Source organism: Cynocephalus volans, chromosome 6 (assembly GCF_027409185.1).
Source record: "Cynocephalus volans isolate mCynVol1 chromosome 6, mCynVol1.pri, whole genome shotgun sequence".
NCBI classification, from domain to species: Eukaryota; Metazoa; Chordata; class Mammalia; order Dermoptera; family Cynocephalidae; genus Cynocephalus; species Cynocephalus volans.
Window position 1 is genome coordinate 26,047,556 of NC_084465.1, and position 19,028 is coordinate 26,066,583.

General features: G+C 52.0%; 1 protein-coding gene across 1 annotated transcript; it reads right to left on the bottom strand.

The window, feature by feature from the left end:
* Positions 1-238: 238 nt before the first annotated feature.
* CPA5 (carboxypeptidase A5) lies at positions 239-18,608 on the bottom strand. Its single transcript, XM_063100538.1, has 11 exons — positions 18,493-18,608; positions 17,276-17,357; positions 15,514-15,648; positions 7,434-7,532; positions 6,099-6,200; positions 4,796-4,897; positions 4,331-4,441; positions 3,835-3,925; positions 1,292-1,491; positions 875-959; positions 239-426 (listed from the first exon to the last, which is right to left on the bottom strand). Exons 1-11 carry the CDS (start codon positions 18,606-18,608, stop codon positions 239-241), a joined length of 1,311 nt encoding a protein of 436 aa, XP_062956608.1.
* Positions 18,609-19,028: the final 420 nt, after the last annotated feature.

The following is a 19,028-nucleotide window of genomic DNA, read 5'->3' on the forward strand; positions in this document are numbered from 1 at the left end:
CAGGCGTTTCAAGCTGTCCCTGGGAGATGAGGAGCAGCCCTCTGTCCCTTCCTCAAAGCTGAGGCCAAAGAAGTAATAACCAGCACTAAAGGTACAGAAGCCTATTCAAACTCATGTTTATTTTCTAAGGGGTCCAGGCAAAGGCTCAGGGAGGGGGACATATAAGTTGGGTTTTAGGAGGAGCCCCAGGCCTTGGGGAGGAGAACGAACCCCTCCTGCTCTGCCATCAGTACTATTGCTAATAGGGGTGATTCAGGACATGTTCCATGATGGTCCGAATCGCCATCCACGTCTCCTGGGCCGTGGGGATGATCTGCGTGGCCGGCAGTAGGAAGCCATAGCGGCCGGTGTCCCGGAGCTCAAAGCTGAAGGCATACTTGATACCATTGTCGTAGGCCCAGTCAACGGTGATCCCACTGGCCACATCTAGAAACAACAGGGCCAAAAAGTGCTCCCAAAGGAAGAGGGTGAGGCCACAAGGTACAGAGGCATCCTGAATGGAAAGTAGGCCCTAGAAGCCAAACCTCTGCACACCCCAGACCACACCAAGCTTCCTAGCCCAGGCCTCCACCTGGGCCACCCACTGCCCACCCAGCTCATTCTCTGCCCCTACAAAAAGAAAACTGCTGGAGGCCACCTGACGTAGGATCTTCACCCTCAAGGAATTTTGCAGTAAGCCAGGCATTGGGAGCTGTGCGTTAATGCTGCCAAGAAACAGCTGCCTTGGTCCACCCTTCCGCCCAGATGTGGGAAGCAGCTCTGGCCCAGCCCTGCCAGACCTGTGGATGGCCAGGCCTGCCAGCTCAGAGCCTGCACCTGCCTGCCCCCAGGTGAAAGTGATGTCTGAAGCAGTGGCCAGGGGAAGCTCACTCACAGAGGGTGGTGCTGATGCTGCCAAAAATGTACTTGATCCCGTGGACCTCATACAGGGCCTTCACTGCATCCTTGGCAAGACTGTACTGCAAGGTCACATCCACAGGGTGAGAGGCCAGAGCTCGTGGTGGCTCCCACCCTCAACCCCACACCCTCAGCAGCTGGCAAGAAGCATAGACTTGGGTGGGGGTCCCGGAAGCTGCATGTGCAGTTGGCTCCTGTGAGAAGGGAGCGCAGCACCTCTGGCTTTGAACTTGATCACACGTGAGAACAAGCTCCCCCTCTTCTCTACCATGGAGTCTATTGGTCCAGAACCTTGTTTTCAGAGTGACAGCCTGAACCCTCCTGGGGTGTGCTGGATATGGATTTTCCTATGGAGGGGCCTCCTCCTCCCCAGGCCCTAAGCAGCCAATCTCACCAGCTCTATCTGGTTTAGAACAGGCTCCAGCGAGCACCCGTAAGGGTACATGAGCATCTGAGAGTAGCTGTGGATGGAGATCAGAGCCTTGAAGTTCCCATGGGCTGAGATGAAGTCCACAATGGCAGCCACTTCTGGCTCCGACTGAGGGGAGGGCCCGCGGTAAGTCTCTGAGCAGGGATTGTTGTTAGAGCCATTTCCTGGAAGTAAAATAACACCACCCAGAGCATTGGAGTCCCCCGATGTGGCAGAGACACTTAATGCTCACCAAATACCCACGTATTCCCCTACATTTCCCAGCTCCTCCTCTACCGCCTCCTTCCCCAAACAGCTGCACACAAGGCTGCTCCAGAGGCCAGGGATCACCCCAACTCCTGAAGCCTCCTGAGGGCTTCAGCACCCCCCAAGCCCTGCTGAGTCCCGGTGCAACGAGCTAGTCCATGGACCTGTTCAGATGATGCTCTAATAATGCAGTAAACCTAAGAGCTCAGGTGAGGGTGGGCACAGGTGGGAGGAATGGTGTACAGATTACTCATCCCACAGCAATTAAATTAAGGCAGTAATAAAACCATAAACAAAATCTTCCTGCCTGAGTCACCAACCCAGACACTATTGCTGGCCAGGGGCAATTCTGTCACTGGGGAATGCATCCCCTCTTGGTTTGTGGATCCTCGCCTGGGATGGGGACCCTAGTTAGGAAGGATGGGCCTACAGAGAGCAAGGGGTGAGGAGCTGCCCCCAGGCTGCAGTTGGCCCAGCTAGCAGTGGCCCGGCTTGTTGTGTCTGCCGAGAGCTCTGCACCTGCTCCACTTGATGAATGACAAATAGCAACAGATGAGCAGAGCGGAGGCTGAAAGCTTTGTCTGCTTTTGCAGCCCACGCAGGAAGAGCGGTTCCCCTGCCAACGACCAGGTGGCTTTGCCCAAATATGGAGAAACACTTCAGGCCATTAGTTCTGGTTTGAGCTAAGCAGAATAAACTAATCTTCCCCTGACCAAGTGGGAATTAGCTGCCTGCCTCTCTGATGTTCACAGTCAAGGTCCTCTGAGCCTGCCCGTTTCACAAGTACCTGCTAATGGATTCATTAGCTATTTATTTTTCCTCCTCTAAAAGTGTAATTTGCACTAAGGGGAAATCTCTGGAAGGACATGGTAAATTATTAAAAGCAGTAATCTTTGGGTAGTGGGATTATGGGAGCTTTTTGCCCCCTCTGGGCTTTTTTTTCCATAATTGTTTTTTACACTGTGTATATACAGATTTTTTTTCCTGTGAAGAAACCCACAAAGGTATTTTCTTTAAGAGGTAATTTATCTTTGTACTAGCTGGTCTGTCTTGGGGTTCAAGGGCACTCACCCAGTCAGTTCTGAGGGGCCACATGGATGCCCACCGGGGCGTGACTTGGTCATTTGGACATGGAAGCACCTAATTTTACACAGTCGAGTTCCCTTACACAAGCGGGTACACACGGAGCCCAGACCCTCAGGCAACCCCCACGCTATGGGCTGGGGGCCTCACTCCCAATGTTTCAAAGCCGTCCTTATTTTTCAATGAGAACAGACTCCAAGAAGCCAGATTTCCAAAGTGATGGGCATCCAGATCTAGAATGTTCTCTCATTGGTTTGGCCACCAGCCTGTGGATCTGCTTTCCAACAGCAATGGCACTGTCTTCTGTGGGTCCAAACCCCAATTCCCCAGTGCGGGGTAGATGCCACATCTGGGAGCTGAGGGCTGTCTGTTCTGGAGACTCTGTCCTGGCTAGACCCAGCATCCTACCCTCCGAATTGCTGCATTCCTGGGGTCTATGTCCCTGTTTCTGGGCTTTCTAGAGGCCTCAGTTTCCCCATCTAGTCCCTGTGCCCCTGGCACGGTCAGGAAGACAATCAGGGAAGAAGACCGAGGAACTCAGGAGAAAGCTGCCCACCCCTCACTGGGATCACGCAGCCCTGCGGGTATGCACCAGCCCGCCAGCCCAGGGTTACAAAGCAATGGATCAAAAATAAAAACCAGACTCAAGTCAGCCTTGATGATAAGAAATTGGCTCATTCTATATTTGAACAATTGCTCTGACCTCTCCAAAGGACAAATTTCAGGTCACAGTTCTCAGGGAATGACTTCAGAGGCACTTTCTAGTGTTGTGCTTCTTTCAGGGAAGGGCTAGGAACATTTGGGGGGCACCATAAACTCTGGATTTTGAACAATCAGCAAGACTACATTGTACCTCCTTAAGCCTTTCTGTCATATTTAGGATTTGACCCTTGCTGTTAGTTCCCATTTCAGGAGCTGGGGCTCCCTTAAATGATACCACCATGAAGTCTTGGCAAATGTGTGCGTTTAATACACATGTGCAGCCACTCCCCATATCCCATTGCCAATCCTAGGTACGCACTTGTCTGTCCTTGGCCATGACTCACACGTATTAGCTAACAACATTATCCCGTGCCTCCGAAGTTATGAGCCAACATAGTCTGCCTGTGTGGGAGAATCTGCCAAGGACCAACAACTCCTTCCCCAGCCCTGCCCCCAGGACCAGCAGATGGCCGTACCTCCAAAGCCTGACTTCCAGTTCCTGTTGAGATCCACACCAATGCAGAAGACTCCAGGTCTGGTGGACTTGTTCTTCCGCCACAAGCGGTTCTGAGAAATCCCAGGTCAGGTAACCTCATTCACTGAGCCCCTTCCCCCAGACAAGCCTCCAACATCCTGGCCGATGAAGGGGGGCAGGGAGCAGCAGGGAGGAGCAAAGAGAAGGATCCTCCAGGACAGAATGGGCCGGCGTGGGGCTGGGCCAAGGCTGCAGCTCAGATGCCAGGGTTTGGGGAGAGACCTGAGCACAGGCTGCCAATAGTGGCCTTCTCTGGGCAGCAGAAGGGAGGTCAGAGGGCAAGAAGCTCCAGCCGCAGTACCTGAGCAGCGCTCCTGCCCACAGTGAGGCTCTCTGCAAGGAGCCCCAGGAGGGGCCAGTTCCCCAAGGCTGCAGTGACCTTTCCTCCGTCCGCCTAGAGCTGGCCCCTCCCCGCAACGCACCCCAGGAGCCCTCACCATGCTGTGGGTAAAAGCAAACCCATCAGGGTTGGTGACGAGCTCTATGAAGATGTCCATGGCTTTCAGTATGTCTGTCAGGATGTGGTCTTTGCCGTATTCACTGACAATCTGCAAGAAAGGGTGAAGGATGGGAGGCCCTGCTGGGCTCTCAGAGTCGGAGCAGGACGTTTGCATAGCTGGTGGCTGTAGGAAGGGCAGCATGAGGCCATCAAGTACATCCTCCATGCAGAACCAAAAGCTTGCATTTTAAACAACTAGAAAGCAGAGGACAGACATGGGCTCTGTGCTGCAAAAGGCCAGAGCACACGGTGGCTGTTCCAAAGGGCAGGAGGGGATAGAGCACCCTGAATTTAAATGAACCAAATATAATTTTCAACAGGAGGTGCCTTTAGATAGTCGAGCAGCCCCTCCCCCCAGTTCAGCCCCCGTCCTGGCTGCCTTCAGCCACAGATCCATGCTGACCTCCTTGGCAGTCCAGAGACCGGTGGCATGAGTGATCCATTCCCGGGAGTGAATGCCAGTGTCAATCCAGATGGCTGGGCGCTGAGAACCTCCAGTGCTGAACTGGGAAAAGAACCGGGCCCCAAATAGGTTTGACCTGAGAGAGCTATGGCTCTGTTCCTGGGCTGCCTGGAAAGAGTCCCTAAGGGCATCCTCACCGCCTGAGGCGGCTCTGCGTGCCAGGTGTGCTGAGCCTGAGCGAGGGTGTGTGTGCAGATGCCTGTGCCTGCCCATGAAGTGTACACATGTGGGGGCCCTTGGCGATACAGTGGCGATGCAGAGAACAAAGTGAACCAGCCAGAAGCACAGAATTTCCCAGAACTGAAAGTATCTTGAGACTACTGTTTCTCAAACTTTAATGGGCACACAAATCCCCCTGGGGATCTTACTTAAATGCAGATTCTGATTCAGTAGGTCTGCGGAGGGGTCTGAGGTTGGGCATTTGTAACAAGCTCACGGGTGATGTTGATGCTGCTGTGCAAAGACCACACTTTGAGTAGCAAGGTCTTAGACAACATTAAAGAGAGACTACAACAGCCCCTGGGGGGAAATGGAAGCAGGGACAGGTGAAGTCAAGTCCCAAGTTAAGTGAGGCCACTTGGTTGCTCAGAAGAGCCCACCAGAATACTGTTGAGAGCAGCAGCGTCTTTCCTGACAGCTGATGCCAAATGCCCTGCCTGGTCCACTCTCCTGAGTGCCCTTTAGGGCATGTACTAAGAATCACTTTCCAGTGGGCTCTGCATTCACTTCTCCTGCTTCCTTTATGACGAAGGGCACTACAATTGCCAAGTTTGCTCAAGCTCTGTTCCAGCAGCCCCTGTGAAGGACTGGGAGGTTTCTCCGGAGACTCAGGCCAATCTGTGGGGCTACCTGAGCCAGATGACCTTGGTCATTTGCAATGGGCCCTCTGTGTACCTCTCTTTCCATTTAATAGATGAAGCAACCAAGTGACAGGAAGAGTGCCAACTCAGCATGCTCACACCCCAAGTCCAGGGTGACCACTGCCACTCTGCAGCTCCATCACCTTAGCAACCCTCCCACCTACTTCTTGGCCAAGGATGTGCCAGGTCACCACACTGTCACCTGTGTGTACCTGCAAGGGTGGGTATCACTAAATGCCAAAAAGTTTATGGGTCACTTGAAGACAAGAGTGTACAGATCTTTCCTCTCCCCAAACTTCCATCCAGTCACTACCCCACATGGGCTCAATGTTATGCCAGAGACTATCACTGTAGAGTTTACTGGTTGACACCGCAAGCTTTACCTTCAGGACCAGAATGGACCGATTTTCAAAGCTGCTGCCAATCTGAATTTTTGAGACAATATCTGAATGCTCAGTTACAAAGTTGTCCATCCAGCTATATATCTGAAAGGAATGAAGTTTATCAGATTGGCAGTTAAGCAGGGAGAGGGGCGAACCCCTGGTCCTCTCCAAATACTCTCTTCCCCCAATCCCACCCTCTTCAATGCTCTGAGGGTCTAAAAGAGCCCAGATCAAGAATTGCAAAAATCGAAGATGTCCCCAGGGCTAAGGGCAATGCATGGTGGTCTGGCTGGATTCCCAGGCTCCTCAGCTCCGTGCAGAGCTGCGCCTTTGCCTGGGAGAAGAGCACGTGCCAAACCTGCTCATATCCCCAGGCTCAACCCACAGGACTCTCTCTGGTTAGAAGTTCTCTCTCTTGCCCATTCTTCTTTGGCCCATTCAACCCATTTGAGAGATCCAACAGACCTTGTAGTGCTGTTTTTTTATCTGCTCGCCCCTTTTAGATTCTAAGCCCCTTGAAGGCAGGGTTCATGTTTTATTTATCTTTGGCATCAATAAACAGTGACAGACTATATTAATTCATTCTCTTATTCTTTCAGTACACATAATTGAATTAACAAATACATGAAAGAAAATGGATCCTTTATGACAGACCTTATGAAATAGAAAAAGTGATGATGACAATAGTTGAGTGGACAATATCAATAATGTCACGTCCTTTACATGCAAAATGAGGCCTGAGCCTTGATTTCTTTCTGGAGTGGGCATCCTTGTGCCCTTCTTGCATATTCTCCTTTCCAGACAAGTCACAGTCAGTCACAACTGCCCTAGCCGGCAGCTCTGAGCTGCCCAAGCTATAATCATGAATTTTCTCCAAATGAAAGCAACTCTGTTTTGTTCTATGAACATGACTGTCCAATGTGCCCATCATATCCCCTAGTACCCACAGCTGGGGCCACTGGATACCAGGACTTGTCATGGAGAGGTTGAGACCCCTGGATCCCTAACCAGGGGATTGGCTATGAAGGCAGCCTCTACCCTCTCTGTTCTGGCCCATAAAATGGGTCCCTGTTTTAGGGTTCTGCGTAGTAGACCCATGACTCTGCTCCATGCCTGTCTAGAGCTGTACGGTCAAACTGCATCCTCTGTTTCTGAATCCTAGATTCTGGACCTCTTCAAAGCTGAGACCTTCACATAATGTCTGCTCTGCACTCCCAAGTGTCAGTTCACAGTCTCCCATAGACCCCAGAGTCCTTCACTAGTCTCTGCCTGAGTCTGGAAACCCTAAGGGGCACAAAGGCACAAGAGAGCCCAGAGCTGCCCAGGCAGACCCACCTCCTCCAGGGTGTGGTAAGAGGAGAAACTGAAGCTACTGGTGCTGCGCTCCAGCCGGCGGGATTTCGCCATGGCTTCTCTCTCCTCATCCAGCAGCACCTAAGAGACAGGGGACACGTACTGGAAGGGAAGGGGAGGGCCGGGCTGCCCAAGCCTCTTCTGAGCCCCTCCTCAGCTGGCTGTGTGTAAAGATAGCACCGACACAGGAGAATGAGCCACCATGAGTGTGAGCTGCACAGCAGAGGGAGATGCCAGGTTGCTGGGCTAGTGTCCCAGTTGGCAAGCTGGCATTCTTGCTGCATTTCCCAAATGGGCACAGGGCAAGGCATCCAGAGACCTGAGCTCTAATTCTGCCTCTGCCACGAACTTGCCATGGAACTTGCTTTGGGCTTAGTTTCCTCAGCTTGAAAACTGGCACAGCAAGATTTGCTTTGCCACCTCATAGGAAAAACTGTAATAACAGACATGAAGACGGTTGGAAAAGGAGCTCGTGGTCTAAAGCCAACATTGATTTTGCCCTGTACACACACTCTGTTGAGTCAGGACCCACACTGAACCACGTGCACTGACCCCCTGGGGAGAACAGAGGGCTCCTCTGATCCCCAACATTGACTCTACCCCCAGGAAGTAGCCTGGACTAGTGGCACGCAAGCCATTCGGAAAGCCAGGCCCAGACACAGCCAACCCAAATCATTACTACCAATTTGCCAACAGTCTTCCACTTGCCAAGTTAATTACCTCCTAAACACAAGTACAGGTGAGCCAAAAGCAATGTCTTTGAGTGTCAATTTGGAGTTGACACTCAGTCCTCACAGAATAATTCCCACTGACCAGGCGGTGGAGGGCCTGAATTGGGCTCACTGCTGAGGCCACCCACACCATCCTGGGACATTTTTCCCAGCTTGGGTCACAGTGAGATGGGCAGGTGCCCATCTTCACTCAAGCTCATACCCTTATATTGGCTTCAGGTGCTAAGGCACCCCAGGATTCAGCACTGACTGTCCAGTGTGACAAGTGTCTGGGCCCCTCTGTCACGGAGGACGCTGAGAATGCATCCTCATCAACCCAAAGTTGTACCTTGTTTGCAGCTCTGGGTCACAAGTAAGACTTGACAATACCTTATTTGGGGTCAGAGCCTTTTAGTTTACCAAGCATCTTTATCCACATTATCTCACTTGATCTGGTCAGATGACCAGATAACAGGGCAGGAATTAACTACTCGTGTTTTAGAGATAAAGAAGATTGGAGAGGCAAATGGACTTAATGGCAGAGCTAACAAAAGTGGCAGAGGTAAGATAGAACCAGATATCCTAGTTGCTAGCCTTGGGTTCCTTAAGGCTAGCTGACAAAACTAAAGGCTGACAACAGTAACATATATACATAGATGTGTGTGTGTGTGTGTGTGTGTGTGTGTGTGTGCGTGTGTGTGTGTGTGTGTGTGTGTGTGTGGAGAGAGCACACAAATGCACAAAATGTTAATGACACCTGAGAACTCCATTATACTTTCTTTCAATTAAAAAGTGTTTTAAAATAATGAAAAACCAAGTACCCCTGAGCATAGGAACACAAGACACTAAAACGCCAAAAATATATATCAAAATGCTAACAATTTCTGTTAGGATAGAAGAATTAGAATTTTTAACTATTTTTTTTCTTTTCTCTACTTTTACACTTTGGCAAAGTGCTTATACTACTTAAATAAGTAAGGACTTTGAAAAGAATAAATAACAGCAACACCAAAAGCCCTAATGGCTAATGTAGAGTAGCAGCCCGGGCTGGAGAGAGGTGCCCCCGCCCCACCTGCTGCGGGTGAGGCCACTGCCTGGTGACTCATCCCTGAGGACCCAGTCAGCTCACAACTCTCAGCTTCACAGATTTCAAAATGGGACTGGAAATTGATGTTTGAGCCCATTTTATTTCTGAGCACCAACTACATGCTCAGCAATTATAATTGTCATGTTTTCTAGCTGAGCTGGCTGGGCTGGGCGCATTCCCACTTGGGCAGAGCTGGGATTGCTGGTTAAGTTAGAGATGGCTGGAGGAGCCTCAATCCTTGCTGGCCTCTCACAAGCACCAGACAAAAGGAGTTGGTCTTTTTGCCAGGAAGTTGACCCAAATCTCAGCCACCTACCATGACCACTGCCCACAGGCCACTATGGGCCAGGTGCTACCAGCCGTGGGCCAGGTGCTACCACCAGCTGTGAGGATGTCACAGGCTGGGCCAGGGCTCCAGGAGGCCGGGCAGGCCTGTCTCAGGCTCTGGCCTCAAGGAAGGAAGTTAAATGAAGTTAAAGGGTCCCTGAGGCTGATCTAGGGTCTGGTGGAGGGCCTGAAGTGTGGACAGAGGTGGAAGACAGGGAGGGGAAACTGGAAATAAAGGACGAGAGGACCCATCTCTTCCCACACAGCCCGGGGACACCACAGGAAGACAGCTCCCAGGAGGCTGTTCTTTGTTCCACAAAACAGCTTGGAGGCAAATGGGAAGTTGGCACCAAACTGCAAATAACTTTCCAAACACCCTCACAGCCTCATGAGTGGATAGGACACCCCCTTACAAATCAGGAATGCTCGGCCCGCACAGCTGGGCCCAGCTCCGGGGACATTGATCTGCCCGGCCTGGGAAGTGCACAGATGCTCGCTCCCTTCACAGGGCTGAGGGGAGGGGTGGGGCGCTAAGCATGTGGTCCTGCCACAGCCTCCGGAATGCTTGGTGACAGCCCTCAGGCTTCTCAGGAAAAAACAAAACAACCAACAAACTCAGAGGTGAGCCATTTGCCTCCCTGGAAGCCATAACCTGACAGGGAAAGTCATACTGTGGTGTGAATTAATTTATGATAGGGGTAAGGAAGGATGGGAGCCTTAAGCAAACAACAGCACCTCCAAAATGGGAGAGGAGAGGAGACCTAGGGCCCCAAAAGGTGACACTGGGGCCTGAAGGGAGCAGCATCTCTCAGCACTGAAATGGACGCAGCCCATGGGAACAGAGTGTGTGGGGAGCTGTGTGATGACAGCTGTCACCTCTCCTCATGTGTCCCCGGCCTTGTCTTCCAGACTTGATGTTTGCAGCAGCAGCTACTCAGCCAGTGGCAACTACAGTTGGAGGCACATCTGTGGGGGCGGCTACAGATGCTGTTAGGATAGACCCCTGCCCACAGGACAAAGCTAAAACACTACACAAGCCACAATGACAACAGCTGGGGAGGCAGGTGGCACCAGTGCAGGTCTTGGAGCCAGACCAAGCCCGGATGCTGTCACCAACCTGGACAAATTTCTGACTTCTCGTTGCCTCAGTTTCCCCTTCATAAAATGGGGGTCATGTTATCACATACTTTAGCACATACTTTAAAGTGTTCTCCTGAGGCTTAGAAGGGTCACACGTAAAATGCTTAGGATTGCCTGGCATGCTCTAAATGCTAGTAACTGTTAGCTGTGATGATGATGACAATAACCCTTGGGCTGACTCCAGGGCTCTGTGACAGACACAAAGGCGTGACCAGGAAATCTGGATTCCTCCAGAGGGAATATGGCATCTGTAGCACTTGGAGGGCATCCATGGTCACCAGGGTGAGTCAGTCAGCACCTGTTGCCCAACAGAGGGGCCTGGGCCTGTCCCTGTCCCTTGATGCAGCCAGACTCTGCCTGTCCCTCAGGGCCTTGCCCATGATGGCTCCTTTCTTCCCCGCCTTCTCCTGCAATCCCCCCAGCCACCCTTCTCTCTCCTCTAGGCCACCACCCACCCCCACACCCGCCAACAGCATTTTCATGTTGAGAACACTTCCGCTCAGCCAGCAAGTATTTGTTGAGCACACACTGTGTGCTGGGCACTAGAGACATGGAAGCCAACGCAGCAAAACTGTCTGCCCTCATGGGGCTTACAGTCTAGCAGGAAAGGCAGACAATCAGCATGACAAAGAAGTACATTACATAGTAGGATGTGAGAAGGTGGTAAACGCCCAGGAGAAGAGGGAAGGAGGGGAGGGAGGGAGTTGGGGATGAAGGGTACGATTCAAAGTCAGGTGAAAAGGTGACACCTGAGCAAGGTTTTGAAAGCAGTGAGGGAATAGCCACGCGGACGTCTGCAGGAACAGCATTCCAGGCAGAGGGCCCAGCCGGCGCCAAGACCCTGAGATGTGAATCTCGTCGAGGGCCCTGTGGCAGGAATGGGTCAGGCAAGTTCGAGGACCATCAAGGAGGTTCAAGGCCGTGGTGCAGAGCGAGCTGGGGGAGAACAGTCATTGATGGGGGCAGGGAGTAGACCATGTCGAGCCATATGGCAATTTTAAGAACTTTGGCTTTTACTCTGAGTTAGGAAGTTCATTGGAGGGTTTTAAGCAGAGGAGTGACATGATCAGACTTGCATATTTTTTAAAGGGCCCCTCTGGCTGCTGCTTTGTAACTAGGCCATAAGGAGTCGAGGGGGAAATTGGGGAGAGCGGTTAGAAAGCGACTGGAATAACCCAGTGAAGGACGACGGTGCCTTGGCCGGGGCAGTAGCGTGAGATGCACTAAGATATATTTTGAAGGCAAAGCCCCTGGCATTTGCTGATAGAATGTACATGAGGGGTGAGAAAGGAGTCAAGAATGTCTCCAGTCTCAAGAAATAAGATGGGGGCAGCTGCAGAGGAGTGGTTGGGGTCCAGGGCCGGGGGGCTGGGGGAGCTCAGTGTGGTTCAGAAGAGAGGTGCTGTCTGGAGACACACACGGGAGCCATCAGGAGACAGGAGGTATTTAACACCATGATCCCGGATGAGGGTAGGGAGGAGAGCTGGAAACCAGAAAACTACAGGCAAAGGGTCAGCCAGTGACATCAGGCAGCCCGGGAGAGTGCAGTGTCCTGGAAGCCCAGGAAAGACATGAGTTCCAGGGAGGGGAGAGAGACCATTGTCCTGGGGAAAGGGGAACACTGAGAGTCGACCACCTAGCTGGACTTGCGTGTGACATTGTCGAGGGCAGCTTTGGTGAAGTGAGGGGCTGACAGTCTGCTGGAAGGGCAGGATGCCGATGGCAAGTAGAGTCAGTATTTTCCAGACTTTTGCTTTTCAGAGAAGCAGAAAAATGGGGTGATGGCTGTGGGGGAAGGGAGCGAGGGAAGGGATCAAGAGAGGATTTTTTTAAGATGAGAGAAATAACCCTCTATTTGTATGCTGATGGAATGATCCACTGGAGAGGGGGAAATTGGGGAAGCAATATTTACACTAAATGCTATTCCTCTCTGGATGGTCGGGGCATGGGTAATTTTTGTTTTCTTCTTGTGCTTTCCCCTATTTTCTAAATTACCTAACATGAATATTTATTAATTTTGTAATCAGAAAAAACCCATTAAAATCCACAGAGCTGACTGCTCAAGTGAAGCTTTTCCATGGTGACTCATCCCAGGAAAAAAAAAAAAAAAAAACCAAAGGGCTGAAAAGAAGGAGGAGGTGAAGAAAAATTAAATCCAAATAGAGCTCACTCGGCATCAGATAATGTCTCCCTGGCCCGCTGCAATTTCCGCACCATCCCCCTGCCTGTCAGTCTCTCCCTGGCCCCGGCCCCAACTCAGCACTGTCACCCTCAGAGTGGCTTTTCTTGAATGCAAATCTGGGCGCGTCAAAGCCCCTCCGGTGGGATGGCTCCCCCGTGGTTTTAAGGACAAAATCCCAACCCTTCACAAGGCAGAAAACGCCCTTTGCCACGGGGTCTGGCCTCACCGCCAGTGGAGGCGGGGCCCCCCTTTTCTTCCCCAGCCCCCCTCGCCGCTCGCACCGCAATTACTGCCTTCTCAGAACCGAGGTGCAGCGCGCTGGCTCCCATAGCAACCCGCGCCGCCTCCACCAGCGCGCTCATCCTCTCCATTGTCATCCCCTCCACTTACTCCCCTCCACTCCCCCCACCACCACTCTCCAACGCCCCTGGATACAGAACTCGCATTTTTTTTTCATTGTATTTCCAGCACCTTGCCCCCTACTCAGCACCCAGTAGGGATCTCTGTATCTGCGGGTGGGGTGGAATGAAGGGACCCCCCTCCTCTTTCTCCAGCAGCCCTCTGATCACAAGAGGGGGGCAGCTCTTCCCTTCCTTGAAAATTCCCCAGGCCTCTGGCCCGTGTGAACACCAGCATCAAGGTTTTTCATGCTTCCTGCAGCCTGGTCCTGGCCACGGATCACACCCTCTCCTCATTCCTACCCTCTTCATGTCCATGAATTCAACTAATATTTATGAAGCCCTCACTAAGAGGCAGGCCCACAGCAGGTGCTGGGGTACAGAGATGGGTGGGGGGGCATGGAACTAAACCTTGAGGGGCCGAGGGGGGTGCTGGGGAGAAAAAGACAACATGTTAACAAGGTTTTTCTCTGGTCAGTAGAGTAAATTCATTCAGCAGACAACTGTTGAGGGCCCACCATACAGGGGACAGCAAACCAAGTTACTGGGGCTGAGAAGACACAGAGGACAGGGAGAAAATCAGGCCCATGTGTCAATATCTGAAACGTAAGACTGGACGCCCATGACTTGAGCAGTGCCAAGTCCTTCCCGTCCTGTTAGCGTCTCTGAGCTCTCCTCTTCCTGGACCCCTTCCCCCATCATCACCACAAATCAACTCCAGCTCCCTCCAAGCCAAAATGTGATCTTAAGTGTGGCAATCAGAGCCTGACGCATTGCAGACAGAGAAGATGTTGGTGAAAATCCTGCCTGGCTGGGCTGGGTTAGGGCTGAGAGTTCGGCACGTTTTCCTGTGAGGGAGTGCAAAGCCCCAGGGGGATGCGGGGGCTGCAGACATCAGGAGAGGACAGGCGGAGGAGAAGGGACACAACACGGTATGGGAGGGGGCACGCAGAGGTGACCCCAGGCCTGTTCTTGATGTGCAGAAATCAACAGAAAGGTTTTAAAGACCTCTGCATATCTATTTGCCAAATGCTGCAGGGGGGCAGGCGGGTGGTAGTGGGGGTTCACAGGGCAGGGCAGAAGCAGGAAAATGCAGACTTCAAAATATGGGCATGAGCTGAAAAACAAGAATCCAGTAATTCAGTTCTATTTCTTTTGATGTGGTGGTCTCTTTTGTCTGTGGGAGTTTCCCCATTTTTGTTTGTGGAGGATTTAATTAGAGAAATATCCCACCCCCACATGTCGAGTGCGAAGCAGATATGCCCAATGAGGGATAAAGGTCTTTGAATGGACCCGATGCCCCAGCCCTGCGCTCGCATGGGAAAGGAACGCTGCCTAATGCGTTTATCCTTGGCATGCGGTGTCAAGTGTGCGCTCGGGAGGCTCTGTGTTCCCACAGTCAGAGCTGTTAGGGGAGATTAGTGATGTACAACATTCTTGGCAATCAATCGATGCGGATACAATTCCACAGGTACACAGCCAGCAGCGGTATCAGCAGAAGGATGCAGCCAGCAACCAAGAGATTGTTAGGAAGGAGGCTGTGCCTTCAGGGGCTCTTTGGGATATTCTTGGAGACACAACAATTGAAACGGAATGTCATGGTGTTTAGAAAAGCTGCTGTAAGGTGAGGCGTCAGGTGGGGTCAAGGAGTTTGGGATGCCCAGGATGAAGGCTCTCTTTGCCCCCACCCAAGGGCTCCCTTCGTCCTCACCCAAAGCTGTTCCTCTGGGAGAAACCTGCTGGGAGAGATGCCCAGTACAGAGAACCCTGCGCTGCAGGTGTGGGAGCGAAACCATGCAAGGGCTCCCACTACAGGGACAGGAGTCAGAAAAGCAAAGGAAGCCAACCAGAGCTGCCCCTCGCCCCCCACGTGCCCAGGAAGGACCTGCGCTCTTTCCTCCATCCCCATTCCCCCGGCATCCCCACCTCCTCCTTGCTACGAGCTGCGAATCCCTCCACAACACGGCTCATCCACAAGTGTCCCTTCCATTCCCACACCGGGAGTACTTTCCCCTCATGAACTCTGTCCTAGGTTTAAAATTCCTCTGGGAAGTGTGAGGTTTAAGTCCTTCCATGACATGTTCACAAACACGCAGATGGAGACCCAGAAACAAAATGTCCAATTTGAACCCTGAACATTTTTCCTCCACATTGGGCCCCCAGCAAAAAGGAATGTGGGGGGTGAGACCCCAGCCGCAGTGGCAGGGTGGGACCTCACCTGGATGTCCTTTATCATGATGCTGTAAGCAAGGCCATGAGACTCCAGATAAGCTTTGACGTCTTTCAGTTCAGAGAAAGGAACTCTCATATCCACGGGGAGGCTGGGTCTGGCTGGGACACGCCAGAAGTCCACCTTGTTCACAAAGGAAAGAAAAACAGATGTGTTCATTGCATGTCCTTACACACAATCCCATGGGCACCCTAGAAAGCCAGATGATCTTCTCTTACACATTTAAAAGGGCCCCAGGCCTGGGGCAGGGAGTCGGGAATCAGACCCTCTGCCCACAACCAGGCACTCCACCAGCACCAAGGAGCATGCCAAAAACATCACCTCCCTGTGGGTGGCCCACCACAGCCACCTCAGTAACCACAGCTGCCGCAAAAGGGGCTAGATGTCACAACCACCACACAGATGGTCCGCCAGCCACTGGAGTGCATTGACACAAGGAGAGTCACCAGCAGAGACAAAGAAAAGAAGAGGATGTCTCTCTCCACAAAGCTCATTCCAGAGGGACAGAAGAAGCATCTGCTCTATGGTAATGTTGGGGGACCTGATCACACCTCTCAGCATTGGACAGATCATCTAGGCAACAAATCAGCAAGTAACCATGACTCTTTCAGAGGGAGAGAAGAAATCTAGGGCAATTAGAGGCGGAGGGAGAGTGGGACGGGAGAGATTGGACAACAGGCATAAAGAATAAGTACAATTTGTAACAATATACATGCTAGTAATATTGATTCGATCAACATATGTCAACATTGAATCTCAAAAATATGTAAAATCAATTACGATTCAATAAAAAAAGAGGAAAAAAATAAAAAAGAAAGAAATAATAAATCCCCTTTAAAAAAGCGGGGGTGGCAGTTCCATCGTGAAAACCCTAAGGCCAAGCAGAAACACCAGGACAAATAAACAAAATCCCCAAGTCACTGAGTTTTTTTCCCTAATTTCGAGCACATTTGTCCTCCAGCCTCATTCACACATTACAACTTTGCCTGGATCCAAAGAGCCCTAAGGAGTTCCCAAAGGTGACTCACTCATCATCAGGGACATTCACATGGACAAGGACCCTGGTCAGAAGAGGGAAGCGTCCCTGATCCCGATCCCCAGAGAAGCAGGAGAGGCCTAATCTGGATGCCCATGTCATCCTCTCTCTCTATGTCTATTTTTCAGTCTGTAAAATGGAGGGAATTATCACAAAGTGTTGAGTCCCCATTGACAGGGACACTTATACAAATAGCAGCAAGGGCTTTGGGCCACGTCCAGAAATATCTGGTTGTTTCAGCAAACCTCAAACAAAATCCTTCTATTATAATGATCGAAGAAATGTTTTCCATTGTGAAAACCTGCAGAGGACAAATGTTCTTGGAAACAAACGCTCAGGCTGACAGGGACGAACCCAAATAAAACACAGGTTTGCCAAGCTAAGCCATTTCCATGGGGAAGCAGATGTGTCCAGTCTCCGTGCTATGTGGCTTCCCACCCAGACACATCTGTGCCTGCCATGTGGCTTTAGGAAATTCCAGCTGTTTTCAGAGCTGCTCGGCAGCCCTTCCATCCAGGACAGAGATGACACAGTCTAAAAAGACCACCCAACCTTCTGGGCAATGTCTCAACCTTTCCTGACGAGAAGCCACGTTTGATTTTTTCACAGTTTTGTGATCTTTGGCAGAGACATCAGGAAGGCAGGTTTGGGATTGGGGGAGCAGGACAGGGAGCTGGAGGGGAGAAGTGTCTCCAAGCCCTGAGGATTCCTCACCTTCTGGGGCTGCAGGCCCTCCAGGTCCCTGAGAAGTGAAAGCTCCTTCTCATCTTTGGCCAGGATTCGAAGAACTTGGTCTCTGGAAAAACAAGGGAGGGGCAGAGGAAGCCATGGAAAAGAATTCCTAGAAGGCCATCTTGCTTGGAAGAGGCAGAGTGGAGAAGAGACGGGGCTGAGGGGACCTGGCAGGAAGCCTGGGACACCATGTGACCAGAGGCTGAGCGGGAAGGGCTCGGAGCTCTGGGAAGCACTCAGTCCCTCAGCCTCGAGCCAGCGGTCTCTCCAGCCCCAAGGACAGACCCCACAGTGGACTAAATAAATCCTGTCAATGCTACGATGAACTTAGAGCCAAGACAGGGAAAGCAGGATGGGAAAGAAATACGGGCTGTGTGTGTATGAGTGTGTGCGTAGCAAAAGGAATGAAGTGGAGAAAGGAAGAGATACAGGGCCGGGGGAACCCATGGGAGCCCCACGTGCTCTTGATCCAGGAGCCCCAAGACCATGGTCTGTCCAAACCCCATGGACAGGGAGATCAGAGAACCTCACCCCACCTACTATGGAGGAAGCTGAGCTCCGTCCCTTCCTGCTGGAGGTGGGTGGGGGCAGTGCCAGCCCATGGCCTGCAGAGTGAGCTCGGGGGTCTGAGGCCCCGGTGCTGGATCCCACCCCGACTGGACAGTGACCCTCTCTAAGCTGTGTCTCCCCTTCTCTACTACACAGATACTGTGGATTATCTACCTTGTGGGATCTTTGGGAGGCTCACAAATCATGTCCATAGAAGCCCTGGCATATGACACCAGAACTTACTATTATTCAAAGGACAATACCACGTCCATGTTTGGGTAGGGGTACATAGTCTTTTAGGGGTTACTAACTTCTTTGAGAATCTGAGGAAAACTATGAACCCTTCACCCCCAAAGAAGTGCACACACAAAAACCATTACATAACATTTCAGGGATTCTTGGAGCCCTGAAAGTTTACCCCTGGACCCCAGGTAGAGATCTCTGGATTTGGGGAGGGACAATCACACAGCCGCGTGGCCCACCCTGGAGCACGAGTGGAAGAGCATGGAACTGGAGGTGGGGTCAGGGTGGGAACCAAAGTCCCAGCTTCTGCACCTCGATCAGGTCCCCGCAGGACAGCCATTTTCCCACTGGGACACCCCGTTCCCCAGCTCCCGGCCAGTCCTCCCTGCTATGCAGCAGCCACTCACCCTGTGAAATTCATTTGGCCCAGAGCTGTTGCCAGAATAAAGCTGAAGACCAGGAGCAACCGCCTGTCCACAGGGGACAGCCGAGGATCCATCCCTCCTCTGGGGGTTCCGTGCATGCTTCTGCGTCCAGGTGAGCTTCAGGGGCTTTCCTCATGCACAGGCATAGCCCAGGCCTCAGGACAGTGCAGCACCTAGAGGCCGGCAGGCCCGCCTGAGAGTGGGCATTAGGCTCTTTCTGGGGAGACCCCGCGAGTGGCTGTCCCACACCAGGCCTTGGGAGAACTAGGGTCACCCCTTCCCTCCAGGAAAATCCTCTCCTGGGACGGGGAGAAGGAAGAGAGGAAAACAGGGCCCTTAGCTCTTCTTTCCTCTCTGGAGGTTTGGTGGGCCAGCCTCTTGTGACCTCAAGTCCACCATCTGGAGAAAGACGGGGGTAGGTAGCCAGTGGCCCTAGGACAGCACGCCTTTCCTCCCTCCTCTACGAAATCTTCTCTTCTGCTCTCCTCCTCCCAATCTACTCACGCTTTCCCTGGGCC